The sequence below is a fragment of the Pelobates fuscus genome, chromosome 1 (genome assembly GCF_036172605.1).
Source record: "Pelobates fuscus isolate aPelFus1 chromosome 1, aPelFus1.pri, whole genome shotgun sequence".
Taxonomy (NCBI): Eukaryota; Metazoa; Chordata; class Amphibia; order Anura; family Pelobatidae; genus Pelobates; species Pelobates fuscus.
In genome coordinates this window covers 173,672,364-173,690,553 of record NC_086317.1, presented here as the reverse complement: position 1 = coordinate 173,690,553, position 18,190 = coordinate 173,672,364, and the positions used below count along the sequence as shown (strand labels likewise).

At 37.3% G+C, this 18,190-nt stretch overlaps 1 protein-coding gene across 6 annotated transcripts in view; it reads right to left on the bottom strand.

Moving 5' to 3' along the window:
• ACACA (acetyl-CoA carboxylase alpha) overlaps positions 1–18,190 on the bottom strand; it is a 429,246-nt gene that overhangs the window by 242,777 nt on the left and 168,279 nt on the right. For all 6 annotated transcript variants that reach the window (XM_063452852.1, XM_063452842.1, XM_063452868.1 and 3 more), the window contains exons 27-28: positions 16,513–16,602; positions 10,938–11,056 (exon numbers count right to left, since the gene is read on the bottom strand). In XM_063452852.1, the coding sequence (XP_063308922.1) occupies positions 10,938–11,056; positions 16,513–16,602 (209 nt within the window). The remainder of the gene's footprint in view (positions 1–10,937; positions 11,057–16,512; positions 16,603–18,190) is intronic.

Here is an 18,190-nt window from a genome sequence, read left to right as displayed (position 1 = left end):
CTGAACACACCGCACACGACTCCAGCCACCTGTACCAGCACCAACATTCAAACATATAGCATAGCCTTGGGAAGCTAAAGACCCGCTTAAACCCCAAAATAAGCGCCTTATTAAAGAGTACATATCAGGGCGCACTGCGACCTAGCCACAAGGTGCGAAAAGCCTGTTACCAGCACCCCCCATACCACAAGCCGTAGGTCCACCTACAGAAGAGCCTGGGCGCACTAGTACCCAACTAATAAAAAATGAGTAGGTCCAGATAGGTGATGTATGTATAACTGTATTGTCTAAATCATATACCTGCTACTCACAAAATATGTTGTATTATATGCCATTACTCGCAAAAATAAAGAATAAAAAAAAAAAAAAAAATTCCATTCAGCCCATTACTGTGAACTTAATTACAATTTGCACAAGAGACTGGGTGTATCCAGAGTGGGAGGCTGGAGAGGTATATCTTCTAAAGGTAGGTTGTGGGGAGTAAGGGAGGGGTAAAACTATGAGGGTATGATCACTCCCAACAGATGTGAGTGTTAAAGAGGAATTGCAGTACAATTGAAATTATTGGACCAATCAATAGGGTTTGTAAAAAAGTGACGCTATCTTCAGAGATAAATTGAAAAAAAGAAAGGTAGGAGTTTTTTTTTTTTGTTTGTTTTGTTATTTATATATGTGTAGGTGGTGTTATATTGGTATGCTTTATGCTAAAAAAAAATGGCGTAAAGATGCCAACATATACTTGACCTCAGTTTCATATTTTTTTATTATCACAAACTTTAAGTGTTACTCCAACCATCATGATCACTTCTGCTTCTAGAAGTGGTTATGTTAGTAGAAGTCTATATGTGCAGTGTTTCTGCTTCAAGCGTTACACATACAGAGATAATGCACTTTTAAGCCAGGGGTACATATGACTGTTCTGGGCTGCCTCATATCAATTCTGTGCAAAAAATGCATCTCACTGTCAACAGATATGTTGATTTGTTTGATTTTTTTCCATTGCAAACAGCTGGGAGTCTGTACATTTTGACAACAAATCTGATTTTCATTGGGGGTTGAATAATTCTTATTACAACTGTATAAATAACCAACGGAATAGCCGATGCAGAAAACACAGCCATTCTCAGAGTACTTTGTGTGTTTTAATTTATTGGATATTTTGAAAATGGAAATTTAATAAATGACAGTTTGTTGGTGAAAACACAGCCCTTTATGTTCACTATATTTCACCAATAAAACAGGCTAGGTAACCTGAGGAGAGCTGCCTTATAGGGATCTACCACTTTATAAATAATACTTATAACTATTTGCTTTGGCATACTCTGCACAAGGAGTAGGCATTCTTTGGCACTTCAGATGTTCTGAACTACATCTCCCCTGATGCTTTGCCAGCATTATAGCTGTTAAAGCATCATGGGAGATTATGTAATCCACAACATCTAGAGTGCCAAAGGTTGCCTACCCCTGATCTTTGCTATGTAGACAATATATATCAACTATTTGCCAGATGCTTTCTACATAGCAAATTTTCATCCCAAAAAATAAACAATAATCTGCTTATTTGAATATTTATCCATCAATAAGGTTCTTAACACTGTAACATTACTGCCTATTGCACACGTGGCCCTAGAACAGGCATATGCAAGTTTCGGCACTGCAGATGTTTTGGACTACATCTCCCATGATGCTTTGCCAGCATTATGGGTGTAAGAGAATTATGGGGGATGCAGTCTACAACATCTGGAGTGCCAAAGGTTGCCTATCCCTGCCCTAGAAAGATCACCTGTTTAGGGCCCAACATCATTCCTCACATAGGGATAGTGAAATTAAAGTTATGATCTTTTGGTTTCTGTCTAACCTCTGGGTCTTAGGCGACCATTTTAGTTCAATTCATGGCAAGTCCTGCTCTACCTGCTACCAAATGCAACAAGTCCTCCTTTACGTACTATACAGGATACTTCTAGTTTTGACTGTTTGAAGTAGTCTCCTTGTGTTTAGACACTGGATGAAAATCCAGTAGAGTCTTGGTCTAAAATACAGTTTCCATGCTTAAAGAACCCAATGGAATTCCAATGTTGAACTCCAATTATAGTCTTTTTTTCAACCTAGGCAACTATGTAACTATGTAATCCAATTGTGAAGTTATTTTGAGGACAGACTTTAGTCCACAACGTATTCTGAAAAATATGGCATACAACCTCAGCAAATCCTAAATGTTATCTATTCCACCACAAATTGCTGAAACAGTGCGTCAGAATAGCTCCCAACCAAGTAATGGTTGACTGGCCAAAAAGGTTCATAGGAACACAATTATAAAAAAAACTGAGTTGGAAAGTACATATGTATTGCACATCAAACAGACTGCACTGTAAAGCCTCTATCATTTAAAAGCTATCACACACAGACTGATTTTAAGTAACAAACAGGTAAACCGTGATATAAAAAATTTTATATCTTTAAATGTTTAATAAAATTGTATGTCACATTCACTACATGCCAAGTAGTAATTCCAAGCAAGTAAAGAACATACATATTATATACAAATAAAAAAATACAAATTAATGGTATATAAACTAGCTAGTATGGAAACTAAAACTCCTTCACTGCATGACACCAATAAAACTGCAAGCAAAGGTGTAATTACTAAGCTAGCAAGAGTAGTGTTTGCTACAGAAACCTGCTCAGCCATTTACTTACACTCCTGATGAATTACAACCTTCACAATTATAGGGCATGGCAAAAAGAGACCCCCAATTGCAATTTTTTACTCTAGAGCGAAGAAATTTCTATGTATACCCTGATTGTAGGCGTCAGCTTTGTTGGCACACGTATCAATTATTTCCATAACAAATATTTTGACATATGTGGTTAAAATATATTTAATCATAGAGTTGACATACATGAAAAGCATAGTGAATCAGGGTCAGATTGTGTACGAGAGACCCTTGTTTGCTTCATAACAAGTCCAGCTTTGAACATCAATCTTTGTCAAAATCACTCTCCCTTGAACGGTTCCTAGATCCTTTCTGAAATCACACAGGGTTATTCACTAAAAAGGGAATTGTTGGGAATTTACCAAGGAATTGCAAATTTTAGGTCAAAACTTCATAATTGGTCAGATTCTCCAACTCAGCTATGTTTCAAGATCTAATTTTGCCTAAAATTCCCTAGTCGATACCCAAAGATTCAAATTAATGAGAGGTGTTCTAGCAAAACACACTGAGCAACAGCAGGTACTCTGCTCTAAAATGAATCAAAAGAGAAAGAAAAAGATGTATGCTAAGGATAAATATACATATATAATAAGTATATTATTGAACACAAATACATTAACTTTTACATGTTTCAGCTTTTTTACTATTAAACATTGTAGATTGCTCAAAGGGACACTGTAGTCACCTGAACAACTTTAGCTTAATGAAGCAGTTTTGGTGTATAGAACATGCCCCTGCAGCCTCCCTGCTCAATTCTCTGCCATTTAGGAGTTAAATCCCTTTGTTTATGAACCCTAGTCATACCTCTCTGCATGTGACTTGCACAGCCTTCCATAAACACTTCCTGTAAAGAGAGCCCTATTTAGGCTTTCTTTATTGCAAGTTCTGTTTAATTAAGATGTTCTTATCCCCTGCTATGTTAATAGCTTGCTAGACCCTGCAAGAGCCTCCTGAATGTGATTAAAGTTCAATTTAGAGATTGGGATACAATTATTTAAGGTAAATTACATCTGTTTGAAAGTGAAACCAGTTTTTTTTTTCATGCAGTCTCTGTCAATCATAGCCATGGGAGGTGTGGCTAGGGCTGCATAAACAGAAACAAAGTGATTTAACTCCTAAATGACAGTGAATTGAGCAGTGGAATTGCAAGGGAATGATCTATACACTAAAACTGCTTTATTTAGCTAAAGTAATTTAGGTGACTATAGTGTTCCTTTAAGAAAGATGACAGCTTTCAAATAGGCCTTTTCATTTTACCAGTGTTACTTCTCTAACTAAATCAGCAAACTCTACACTCTATGTTTGCTAAAATGCATATTTATGTGTAAAATGGCAAACTTCAAGCAGAGAAATGCCAACAATTTTTAACACATTTTTAGAAAAATGTAATATGGACAAAACAAAAAATAATAATTTCCTGCCATTGTGCCAACACGTTTTCATAAAAACAAAAAATAAAAAACATATAGCAAGTAGCTTAAAGTTTGTTTTTTTAATATAAATATATACGCGCACACAATTGCCATTTTACTAAGTACATTGTTTACTTGGTTGCAATTCTGTATATACACAAACATCCAGTGAGTGTCAGTCTGAAAAAATACTTTGCTAATAAAAGAGGTGGAAGGACCATGTCCATGATGAAAGGTCACGTATGCTCAGATAACCTCTCATTGCACTATAAGCACTTGTACCAACAGTGGTGTGTAGAAAGGTGTCTTAGAATGCACTGAGCACTGAACATGAACTCATATAGGTCCACCATAGCAGCAGACCATGCCAAAATAAAAATATGTGAACTAAGATGAAGAAAATGTTTAAGACTACAGTAGGCAAGTAATCACCAGAACTAGGCAATTAAAATGTGAAATGTTTAGAGGTCTTTGTAAAAACAAAAGGAAAACAACAGTGCTATATGATACTAGACAGTTGTGGGTAAAATTAAGAAAAGGACACATTCAGCCTTGTGTCAGCAATGCCAGCTAGTGCTAGTAGGGATTCATCGTATTATAGATACGTTCCTTTAATAAAGTGTACACCAAGGAGATAAAGTCAAGTCTTCTTGTTTGTATTCAGCGAAACTTCATTAACATAAAGATACAGTGAGGCTCAATAAGCCCTGTCACATTAACTGCCTAGTATAAAATAATCTCTGTTACCTGCATAGAACTTATCAGGCACCTAATCCTGCCCAAAGCTGATCAAAAGGACTCATAAATTGTATAGCTCTTTAACGAGTTCTATATGCATCAGTGCAAACTGTCTAAGATCTTACATAAACCTCTGCACGTGAGTTAATATACCATTTTCTATTCACTGACCATTAGAAAAAAGGAAGGTAAATGTGGTGTAACAGATCCCCCTGTTTTTTTCGTTGGATCTGTAATTTATGTTGTAACATGTTGCCTGGGAACCTCTACCTTTTGTTTTCCTGCCATCATCCACATTGCCCTGCACCTAAGAACAAAGACTGTTTCTGGCCCTTTAACTGTGCTGTGCAAAGGATGGGTACGTTTGATATGGCACTTCGGATACAGCCGAAGTTCCGAAGTAGTCGAAGTGGCCCCCATTAGACAATCGAACACGTGGCGGCAGCCATTTTAATGCAGTCGAACGTAGTCAGCGGTGTGTGCAGTCAAATCCCTGGAACGGAAATCGGCCACACATTTGAACGAACACCGCTGACCTGTACCTTCCCCTGCCCTTCGACACTGCGGCTGGAGACTAAGTACAATTCGTAGATTCGAACGCACGTTCGAATGGGACTTTGTCATCTTTTTCGTGTAAAATAGACAGCCACTTAATTAACGACCACCGCTGAAACTTAACCCCGTTTTTACTTTGACAGAAGTTGAAGTGCGTTCGACTATTCAAACGCCGCCTTCGGAACTTTGTTATTTTTCAAGGCAGAAATAGACCGACCGCACAGCCTGAATCTGTGGAACTGTTTTGGGCATGCAAACAGGCGTGCGGTCGGTCCAAAGAGACTTTTCAATACTTCTGGAACCACTGAACAGATTTTGTAAAATTTTTTAATATGTTTGTCCCCAAGTTGTGTTGTTCATAAAAATATAAGTTTATAAAAATGCATAAAAAAGTATAAATTTTAGCTTGGAGATAATTGAGTAGATACCGTAAGAAACTCAATTAAGCAGAAGGGAGGGAATCTGTGGGTTGTAACCATTGCCTGATTGGTTAATGCCTAATTGTCTGTGGGTGTCTCCCTTGCATGGGAGCACCTCATAAAAGGAGAGTACCTGCCATTAAACCTCAGTTCTACTTCCCCCTCAATCTAGAGTCCTGTCTCTTATTGGGGGTAACCGCTATACAGCTATTCACACTAGCTCTTGTAAGAGCTTCTTCACTTGGATCACGATTGGATGCTGAGAATCCTCCTCACGAGAAAAGGACACCCTCCAGCGGTTGAAACCCCTCTGCTACACGGTGTAACCGCTACATGTGGTATTTATGTCCCAAATAAAGTGCCCCCTCATGTTGGATCTGTAAGTTTTCCAAACCTCTGGTCCCATGTGTCTACAGTTATTACATACAATAATTCAGGGGGTGGGATAAAATTTACATTCTGCCAGTAGGAAGGTTTCTGACCTTGATGCATTGGAACAATTACTTGAGCCCTTAAAAAAAAAAAAAATAACAGCTGCAGTCTATGCCACCACAAAAATGTTCATATAACGTGGGGGTTCATGGATCTCTTACCCTCATCTTCCTTAGCCAAATTCTTGACTTTCTCCTCTGCTTCTCCTTTTTCCTTACTCATCTCTTTTCTTTCACCCGATCTGCTACCGTTTGTTTTCATTTGCCACTTCCTGCCCTTTTTTTGAAGGGTGTATTATTACTTCAGTCAATCACTTATATTCATGTTCCCCTTTTATTAATTCTGCTTATGTAAGTTCTGCTGCTATTATCATTGGTGCATGAATTCTCCTACTTTTCTTGATGGTTTTTTTTTTTTTTGTTAAATTTACACTCTTTGTGATTTGCACTTTTTCCTTTCTGTATGGAAATTTTTTTTAAATACAGAATTTCGATTTATTTTTTTTAAGGATCTTTTCAATTTCAAATTTCTTCTCATCGTCCATTTTACATACCAGTTTTAAAAATACATTATTGTTGTGTTTACGAATACAAATATTCAATAGAAGATTCAGAGACAAATTTCTTATAATTATTTTGAATTTCAACAGGCACCGAGGATATAAAAATATCTATTAGTTTCAATGGCTGTCTGAACAGTCGGCATGCTCGGACTATTTTACAGACACATATTTTGGGGTCAGATGTTTAAGCCTTAAATCCATACTCCCCTAACGATAACCTCTTTCCTACCTTCCTATATCTTCCTATCGTTACTCTCTTTCTTTCTTCATGTCGGTCTTTCTGTTCTCTATTTTTCATGCAGTCCTAGGCACAAGGAAGCATGTTAACACTTACAGTAGATTCCAGTTGGAATCTAAGATCCCACTTTACAGTTTGAACATTTTTATGTTGTAATGATCCGTATTTATTTATGGATTTTTATATAATCTATTTTGTATATTCATGACGTCAAAACATGTATTTTTCAATTACACTTTAATATGCATCACCCACTCATAGATATGCTTCTCCTTTGTATGAATTCCTATTATATTTAGTACACTGATTCTTTGAATGTGCTGATGAATGATCAATAAAAACTATAATATAAATTTAAAAAAAAACAACACTTTATTCTGCAAAGAAAACCATGACCCGTTCACCTGAGATATGTAAAGGTGTAAACAAAAGTATTGTGAATTGTGGCTGTTGAATACTTGAGGCAGAATAACATTTGGCCGGAGGCAGGTAAAAACTGAAAAATGATAGTAGTAGAAACATAACTAGAAGGAAAAAAAGGGGATTGCTGGGGAATTTAAGAAAAAGTATTGGACTTGCAAAAACTTCTCGAATAGAGATAAGCAATACTTTTCAGAACACTAATGATTTATGATGAATCTAGCCTAATGCTAAATCTGTTTCTAACCCTACATGTAATATTAATCCTAAACATATTTAACCCTACAATAACCTTCTCAGCACTTACTTCCTGCTGGCTCTCTGGCACTTGGAAATTCACAATACCCCAACAGTGCTGCTGGGGGCTTACTCTGATGCCATGTCAGTCTACTACTATTCACATTAGCATTCTTGGAGTATCTCAATCCGAGCTTGTCAGCACAGTATATAAACTTTCCCCTAGGCTCAGACACTATTTCATGGTTTCTGTTAGCTTAAATTCATGTGGTTCACCCAGATCCCCTGGTTCTGAGGATATACTCAGGTTTGGGGTTATTGTATGTTTTGGGTTCCCTGTGATATGTTTTATAAAACTGTATTCTTCTGCCTGTGATAATGAGATTACCCATTGTGTTCAGTAATCATATTACAGGCAGAGGGGAGGATTTTGTGTGGGAGTGTCTGTGTGTATTGTACAGATTGATTGGTTGTTTTGTCCCTCCCTGTGGGCGGTCCTGTATTCTCAACAACTGTAATAAAAACCAGGCTGGGTGTGCCAGCCTCAGTTCCTGCTTAACCCTCAAAGTGAAGTGTCGTCTCATTATTGGGGGAGGATTTATTGTATGCTGTTCCAGTTTGACTGCTAGGAGTGTAAACCTATTCGCATGGTTTTTCCTATTCGGCTGTATACAGCATTCAGAGGCTTGAGAGGATTTATATGCTTCTCAGATTCAGTGATTGTGGTGTCTGCCAGAGTGCTTGGAGTCCTCAGGAAACGCTAGGAGCATCCTTCAACGGAGGTACCCAGTCGGGGTGCCAGGCGATCCATTACAGTGTGTACTCTTTTTTCATTTTGAAAAAAGTGCAGATTTCAATAGAAACTGACTCATTTTAAATTAACCTGATTACACCCATGTGGCTTTCAAGCAGACAACAGATACTTCCTGGTTATGTTAGCTCAATGCAGGTGACCTCAAGATTCTGCAATTGCCCAGAGCACCTTACAAAGAATTCTTATTGAGTTGTATTGGGAAGTCTGTGATTTCACCCCTGGGCGGGGTTAGAAAGGGAGAGCTTGCAAAGGCAGCAGACAAGAGAAATGCAGGTTTTGCAGCAAGCTTTTAGATATATCCCCAATAATAAGATGCATGCAAGGTTTCGTTTGGGTTATATCTACTAAACAGTGATTTTTATTTATTTTGCATTTGGGCAGTGGAGTGTCCCTTTAAAACCATGCCCCAACGTCAAATACAGTATTTCTGGTGTTGACCCTTGACCATGTTATTATCAATGTTGATTTCTATAATCTTGACTTTGGCTTATTCTACAAGTAAGGTCAATGCATTCCTGAACCTAATTTTAACTCTACCCTAAACCCTAAATATACTAACCCAATGCTCTAGTGCACTCCTTCTTTTGATCCGTAACCATAAATGTATACGTGTTTGCAGGACCTTGCTGAACAGATCTCTTCAGCTTCTGTGATCACACATTCCTGAAATATCCAGTAACAGATCTCTCCAGGAAAGCCAGTTGAACACAACACGGGCACTATAATGGATTAATTTGATCCCCCAGGTTTTAAATGTTTCCAGGTTTGTCACCTGTGTGAAAATCTAAAGTCTGAACACAATGTTCAACATGTAGTATATAAAAATAAAAATATAACACAACATAAACTATAACAAGGTATAGTTACCCACAACAATCAATGTTTCCTATGTCACTTGAGAAGCAAGAAAACACATTTAGTGATAGCCTGCTCTGGCCCACATTAAAAGATTCTAGAGTTGGAGAATGCTGATGCAAATGGCCGTGTTGCATTTCTGAATATTGCAAAGCTCCCCCACTGCTTCTGCACTAACTTAGCTTCAAGGTGGAAAGGTTTACGAGACATTACAGGAATCTCCTTCAGATATTACATATTATGTGTATGGATATCGGAGAGATCAGGAGAGGTGTATATTCTATCCTGGCCCACAATAAGCTATATGTAGTTACGAAAGATAAACCTTAACTTGTTAATAGCTTATATTGGTTTATGTTTATAGTATTTTCATATAAAATTTTTTGACATGTTTTGACTAAGCGAATACCCAGGAGATTGTCATTTATCTAAAAGAGACTTATTTTACTCTCGCATGTACTCATAAGGAATTCATCTGTACTACGATTCATTTGTGATTTGGTATGATACCTATGTCCAGACAGTCATTCAAAAATAAAGAATTGGATTTTTTTTTTGAAAATTATACAACAAGAATGTGTGGGAAAGGCTTGAAAAGAAAACACAAACAACACCATAATTTGTATTCCTATTATCAGTACTATTAGCAATTGGCTTCTTACTCAGTCTAGCACTTTGTTTCTCTCTGAGGCAACCCTCATGTCTCTCAGAGCCTCTCGTGTTTATTATAGCGCATCCCATGTTGTTTAAATTCCACCACATTTCACACAGTAACCTCCCCATTTGTCCAACCCAATGTATACACTAACTACTCCATATGAAAATCACAGCTTCCAACATTTACACAGGCCTCTAACTATATTTATATAGATAGATCTACATACATACACACACATACATATATATATATACTTTTATTTACTTTTTGGCTTTTTAATGAAAATATATATCCATTTATATCTGACATTCTAATTCATTCATTTTGCAAGGGTAAAATGTAAAGTAGATATAACCGATCAACATTTCCACCTTTAGATGATTTAAAAATAGTTAGTTCTTTAACTCCAATTTAAATTCTACTGCTTGGTGATGGTTACAAGTTCTCTTATGATGTAAATTAGCATAACACAAGTCCGGAGAAAGTTGCAGCACATTTAAAAAAACTTGCATGTTCTTTTCAGGTTTCAGAAGATCTTACTACAAGCTCTGATGTGAATTTAAAATTAAAACAATTGTAATAGCAATAGAAAATTCCATGCGATTGTTGCTTTCATATAATCACTAACAGCCAGACTGACTTGAAAAATAAAATTTCTTAAAATTGTCAAAGTATACTTAGAAAACATTTATTTTTCTCACATAAATAAAGCAAAGGTTAGTGGCTTTTTAACCCATAAAGGACACATGACATGTGTGACATGTCATGATTCCCTTTTATTCCACACGTTTGGTCCTTAAGGGGTTAAACATAAAAAGTCTAATACTTTAGAATAATTCTATATATAATAAACAGAATACAAATTATTGAGAAAGAATCTGACCTGTTTGGATGGGAGGTTGGCAGCATGAACTGAAACTCAACCACACACGTGTTATCCTTTAGTTGACGATGCTGAACACTGTTTAATTCATAAGCAATGTACGCCCTTCTTACATAAACCTGAATAGGAAAAACACAGAAACCTTGATTAGCCATCAAACCAGTCTAATTACTAAATATTAAAGTGTTACTTAAGGCACCATGACCATTTCAGAGCATTGAAGTGGTCATTGTATTTCACTGTGAAATGATGGACATACGGAGATTAATAGAAGAGTAACGAAGGATATAATCATTGAGGGCAATAAGAAAATTGATATTAGACAGTTCATAACTTGTTACACTAAAAATGTGGTCTATCTTATAGTCTGCCCATGTGGACTGAGATATATGGGTAGAACAACTAGACCCCCTACATATCAGGATAAGAGAACATATCTACAAGACCCAAACAGGCTATGAACAACACAGTGTTTCTAGCCACTTGAAACGATTCCATAACCAAAACCCAGAAGGCCTAACATTTACAGGCATAAATAAGATTAAGAAAAATTGGAGAGGGGGGAATTTCGTGCGAGAACTTGGAAAAAGTGATATGGAGTGGACAAACTTAACACCCTAATCCCTAATGGTCTTAATTCAGACTTTGAATTATGCCATTTTTTATAATAAAAGTTTTTTTTTGTTTTTGTTTTTTTTATGGTATTTTACGAGTATACCATTAAGATATAATTTAAGAGAGTGAAGCTATGTGTTGGCTCTATTATTTGAGAGCTATTATAAGATTTTTAATATACTAACTGGAATTTATACTTTTTTAAGTGATTGTTTTTAAGTGAATTCGTTTTGTGTTTTTAAATCTGCATTAGAAAAACATTTTTTAGACATAATGAAACAAAATATTTTTAATTATTTGCAAACATTCAAATTTCAGATCAAAATTATATGTTTATTTGAATTTAATTATTAAAAAGAATGAATATTCTCTTATACATTCAGGACCTTACACAGTATTGAATCTAAAATATAAGATTAAATGGTTTAGGATTTGGTACAAAATGATAAGACTGATCAAGTGAATGATTTCACGTTAAAAATAAGAATAAGTGTCTTTTTCTCTTTTTCCGTTTTTAAAGATCATTTTTTTCTGAATCCTCATGGAGGATTATTACATATTGCACTTTAGGGAAAAGTTAAAAATAAACAATGTTGAATGGATTAAATTTGAGATAAAAGACTGCTGTTAATTGGACACAGAAGGATATTCTGTATCTTTCTCTCTCTTTTTACGAAGTATTGAATAATTGATGCCGGTAAGAACAAAAATTGATACTTTGTCTCTTGTATTCTGTATTCCCATGTATGAACTAACGAAAACATCGGCAAAAGGAGATTTTATAAATCACATCCCATAAGAAGGAATTATCATAACGAAATATCTTAAAGAATGAACTATGGACTTTTTACAAGTGAAGTATGGGACGAAAGGAGAAAGAACCGGCAATCCCTTTTCGGCTCCTTTGTAGCAGCGGCATGAGAGGGAGGCATGGACCGCACACGTAGTACCTGTGGGTGGTACTAACGTGAGGCGGTTACCGTGTACCGGCTCTCTGCCCGCTACTTTCAAGTATTTAAACCACAACAGGGAACTTGGAGATACTGAACGGTTTTACCCGGTTGATGAAGCCACGTGGACAGTGGCGAAACGCGTTCCGGATTTGGCACATTGTTGCAATTTTATTTGTTAATTTTAATTCATGTGAATAAATTTATTATTTTTAAATTCAAATTTTGTATCCTGGTTCCCAGCCACTGATATTCTAAAAGAAGGGAGCGCAGTCCCTAACCTGCATATCGTTGGAAAATTCAGTCATTACTTGATGACTCTAGATTTGTAAGTACCCACTTGCGATTTCCCTTCTTGTAATTGTGGGCATTGTAACAGCAATACTGCGCAATTGTGTGCATTTCTATTTACTCATAGAGAAAGAAGAATTACATCGCTAATGGTGTGGGTCGCCTAAACGGACCCAGAAGCGATTTCAACTAGAGCTGAGTTAACAGCTCTCTGTGAGTGCAATACTTCTTATAACACTAGGATTTATAATTTATTTTGCATAATCTGCACTATGTTCAATTATTTTTTATAGATATCAACGTATATTTCGTTCCCTCAAATGAGAAAACTTCTATGAGAATTTAAACAGATGATCCATTTTGTTTCATCTGTACCTAAATAAGCCCTACATTCTTTCTTTTGCTATATATTTCTTGTTATGGTGTTATTCTAAGGAAACATTCGAATGTACAGCAGCTAACTTAAATTGATGTCATATTGTTTTATTGAATTTTGGAATTAATAAGCGCTGGTTCTTAACTATTCTTTTTTGTTATTATACGGAGATTAACCACTCTGCGTCTGGACGTCTAACTCCACCTCAAACATCATCACTGGGGTGTCATCAGCCAGACTATCAAATGTCAATACTATGTATATTGCTATGCACAGAGTTGCATTCATTGGGTAAGAGCGGTAAACTGATGCTCTCAGCCAATGAGTGGCCAGCAGGATCGGCATCCAGCCCTGGAGGATACACATCACAACGAAACAAGATGGCCGACAGGACAAGGTAACAAGGCAAACTGTTACAAAACAACTTGCCCCTTTTACTGGGAAACATGGCCAGGGTACTCCAGGCCTCATAACTATTGCAGCAGGCTGTAGTGGTTATGTTGCTTTAACTTCTCTCAGGCCAAAAAAATATATAGCATACAGAACCGCGACTGGTGGAGATATTATAATAAACAGCATAACTGTTATATTTTTTTTTATATAAATTTCCTTTTTTTTTTTTTTTAACTATGGTGAAAGTGTTTTTAATTTTACAACCAGCGCTATTTTCTCGCCTGTCCGAGATTAGTGTGAGTTACCCTTCCAGGCTCTTTCAGCCTCTTTCAGCCTCTTTCTTGAATGGTCTTTCCAGCCAATAGCAGCTTCTGCAGAGGAGTGTGACTCCCACTAAATCATAGTTCTGCCCCACACTACAGTGTCAGCATGCTGTGCATTAGGGTCAGAATGGGACTTTAAAACATGATCTGTGTATGCACAGACTTATTTAATAAGCTAAGTGAAGGAGAGAAGTGAAATGGCAGCTATTTTATTCACATATGAAAATAGTCAATGTTTCGGTCTCCCATCTGGACCTTTCTCGAGAGAAGGAGGAGGGATGCTTTTCTGCTTATTGAATTAGTTCCTTTCCACGAAATAGAATGATGAGATGAATAAAGACAAAACGCTGTAATTCATTATTGATGTATCCAGATTCATCCACTTAAATCAGTGATGATGAAGGGCATGAGACACGTTAAAGGATTTTAAACATTAACACAGCTGAGACATAGATTGCGTCCATGTGTCATTGAAATGGTAAATTATCAAAAGAAAAGACTGAATTGCCTTTGAAAGGGATATGGTAGTAAATATCATGTGTGGCTATTTGAGCTCATAAAAGAATTGTAACTGACATTATTTCTGTTCTTTTTTTTTTTCTTACATTCAGCAGTTTTCAAGGTGTTTGAAGGACAAAATCCATCTTTCGGCCAGGCAGTGGTCAAAAAGACCAAACAAGGTTAGTACTAACCTTGAAACTCAACAGATATCGGCTATAATCAGCTGGCAATATACCTTAAGAACAACCAAGAAGGAAAGCACAGCTTGCGGCTTCTTGACATAACTAGTAAACAACAACCCATCACTTTCAAACTGCAGTCATGGTGGGGCAAGATAGAAAACTTCCCAGCAGATTTTAACTAGTAAAAGTAAAGAGTCAGTGTGAACGTATAATAAACTGAAGAGAAGCAAACCAAAGGGAACACAAACCCAGCATAATGACTACCCTAATAACTTAAAACACTTGTCTTCAAGACTCAGCAGATGCTGAGCTGGCAAGAAAAGCGTAACCCAGGAGATAACACAGGCTAAACAGATTGAGATCAAAGTTGCAGATCAAAGGTGGCATATTAAACCTGCGGAGCATGTACGGCAATCAAAATGTCTAGAAATCAGTTCAATGTAATCAGAGTATAATTCAGCTAATGGCCATCCTTGTACAATGATGGTGGGTTAAGAGAAATTGTCAATGGGGTCTAACATCTTTTTATAAAGACAAAATATATAAGATTTAAAGCCAGGGCAAACAAAGAATATTGTACGATTCGTGCTTGCTTTTAAACTATCTGCTTAGTAAATATCCCACTGTCATGTGTATTTGGTGAAGTCTCTAGAGGAGAAAACCCAGGTGGTAAACTAAGATGGGTGAAGGTGAGGACAGAAATTCAAAATTCATATTTAGAGTTAGAAAGTGGACGTGCTGTTCTGGAATGCTTGGATCTGACTTTGAGTGTATCTCCCTTCCGGAAGTGACATGTGTTGCATTTTAGGATAAAACCCTGAACTCTATATGACATTGTTATGGACAAAATACTTGAAAGGTTAAAATGTCTTTATTTTACTATTATACATTCCCTAAAAGAATATCCTTGTAAGAGGGTCATAATTTCTTACACATGTGTGCTCAGTAACTATTTCCTCTGTAAATTCCTCCCATCCGCCTACCCTCCCCCCTTCCCATCGAGCAAGTCTCGTGTAACAAATTCCTGTGTTAAAAGAACAGCTTCCTTTACTAACTCCTCCCCCACTTCCTTTGTGCCAGTTAACAGCTATGTGCCACATGTAACAAAATGGAGAATCGCTGTTAAAGTAACCGTTTCCCTTTCAGCCCCTTTGTGTTCAGTAACTACTCACTCCCCCTCCCATCGTGTAACCAAGACGGAGCTGGAATGTGGGTGGGAGAACTCTGTAATGATGACATCACATCCTGTAGGGTGGGTTTAGACAAGACCCCTTAACCAATTGTTGAATGTATACTGTATGTTAACTGTGACTCTGTACATGACGTATTTCTGCTTTAAAAGGGAATTGCACCCCCTGCAATAAAGGCCACTCTGGAGTTCTTCATAAACCTGCAATGTGTCCAGTGTGAATTACTTCTAGGAAAAGTGCATTAATTAATTAATTTGGAAGTCGTAGATAGACAATTAATCAAAGTTTGCTTTGAGCTAAATCAACATGTCATTATTTGTGCAACTGCCATGCTGGTTGCGGGAGCTTTGCTGCAGAAAGGAAAAAGGTAACAGAAAACTGCAGGTACAGGGGGTTATAAAGACATGTCCTGCCTGTCTAACAAATAGTTATTGCTAGGTATGCACTAACAGAAGCCAACAAAAACTATAATAGATATATGAGGAAAGCAGAGTTTAGGAATAACTTCAAGCAAAAATGTTTGAGTGACATTCGTAGCGGAAAATTGACTATATACCCATCAGGTCTACCAGTAGCAATTTTTTGAAGATTATATTTAAACAAACCACACAATATATTTTTAAGCACATAACACAAAGTCTTCATGCCTGTGAGCTGCTTGCGTATCTGGAAAACATGTTTTACAGTTACAAAAACAGAACAATCCGGAATAATAATAATAATTATGTATGCATAGACAAAAACAAACACTTACCTCCAATGCAGCCATCCTAACCACCTGATTGCTATGGTAAAAAAAGTTGGGCAGTACATCAAATATGGAAGTCTCAGACAGGATGAGTTTCTGGGGAGAAAAAATAAATGCATCGTCATTATCATCAGAAGCTCATTAAAATATATTTATTTGTTACAGCACCAAAATGGAGTTAAAAACAGTCCACAAAATGATTCAAATGGCCCAAACTGTAAAAATGTTTAGATTTCACGGTAGTTAATACCCAGATGATGTTGTAGATATGCTTGTGAGTATCGGGTTGGGAATTGTGAGCCAACACAACTCATGTCTAAGGAAGTAATGCAGACAATAGGAGGGTACGTATTGATAACATTTGCTGCTGAGCCAGTGCTGAGGAGGTTTAAGCAGTTTTGTGTTTAGTAAAACACAATTTAAGACACCAATGTGTCCAAGAAAAAGGTGTATGTGCCAGAAAAGCTCTCAGCACTCAAGGGGTAATGTGAATTTTCTGTAAAGTAATAAACCCTCCTACTTGGATAGATTAAAGCATGGATGTGAAACTCGCGGCCCACAATAAATATCTTGCGGCCTGGCAAAGATATTCATTGCTCCGGTCACCTGGAGGCGGGCGAAGATGAATTGAAGTATACGGAGGTGGTCAAGAGGCTGGCAGGTGGTCCAGGAGCAAATGGAGGCAGTCCAGGAGAGAATGGAGGCGGGCAGAGGCAGTCCAAGAGAGAATGGAGGCAGGCGGAGGCGGTCCAGGAGAGAATGGAGGCAGTCCAGGAGAGAATGGAGGATGTCCCGGAGAGAATGGAGGCGGGCGGAGGAGGTCCAGGAGAGAAAAGAGGCGGGCGGAGGCGGTCCAGAAGAGAATAGAGGAAAGCGGAGGCGCGCAGAGGTGTGCAACATCAACATGGGGTTTTGTACAGGGGGCGTTGGGGTTTTGTACAGGGGTCGTTGGGGTTTTGTACAGGGGTCGTTGGGAATTGTACAGGGGGGCTGGGGTTATGTACAGGGTGGTTGGGGTAAGGTAAGCTGTCAAAGCATTCTTAAACTGTTTGGCTACGAACTATTGAAGGGTGCTAGAGCACTCCTAGCACCATAACCACTACATCAGGTGGTTATGATGCTTTAAATGTTCCTTTAAATTATCCCTATTTTCTTTCAACTAGCTTCACACTAACAGTCACTTTTTGGTAGGTAGCATGGGAGAAAACAATAAGAAAACGGGAAAAATTTGATTGTCTGATAAAATATCTAGGATTTTCACCTTACAAAAGCAGACATTGATGTATCGATAGAAAAGTCACCTAGCTTTGAGATTCCTTTAATTTGCGAACGATTTTAACGACTACACATACTTGTACTCTGAACACTCTGTGACATTTTATACTGCAAACTTGGTGCCGAAGGCATTACTTTTACTTTGCATGAATTGCTCTAATTAAATGGTGATTACTGTGTATGCACACACCTAGCTAGTAGTACCATATTACTAATGACAATGCTCTTTCACTTTGGCAATAGGTCAAAACTGTGATTACACAGCTTTAATTTAACATTGATGCATGAAAAATTTATTTTGCATCGGAAGAAGCCCCATACCAGATCCCAACAGAAAATCTACAGGCAATGCATTTCTTTGACTTTGAATATATATTTGATCAAAAAAATGTTCTAGGGATTAACCAAG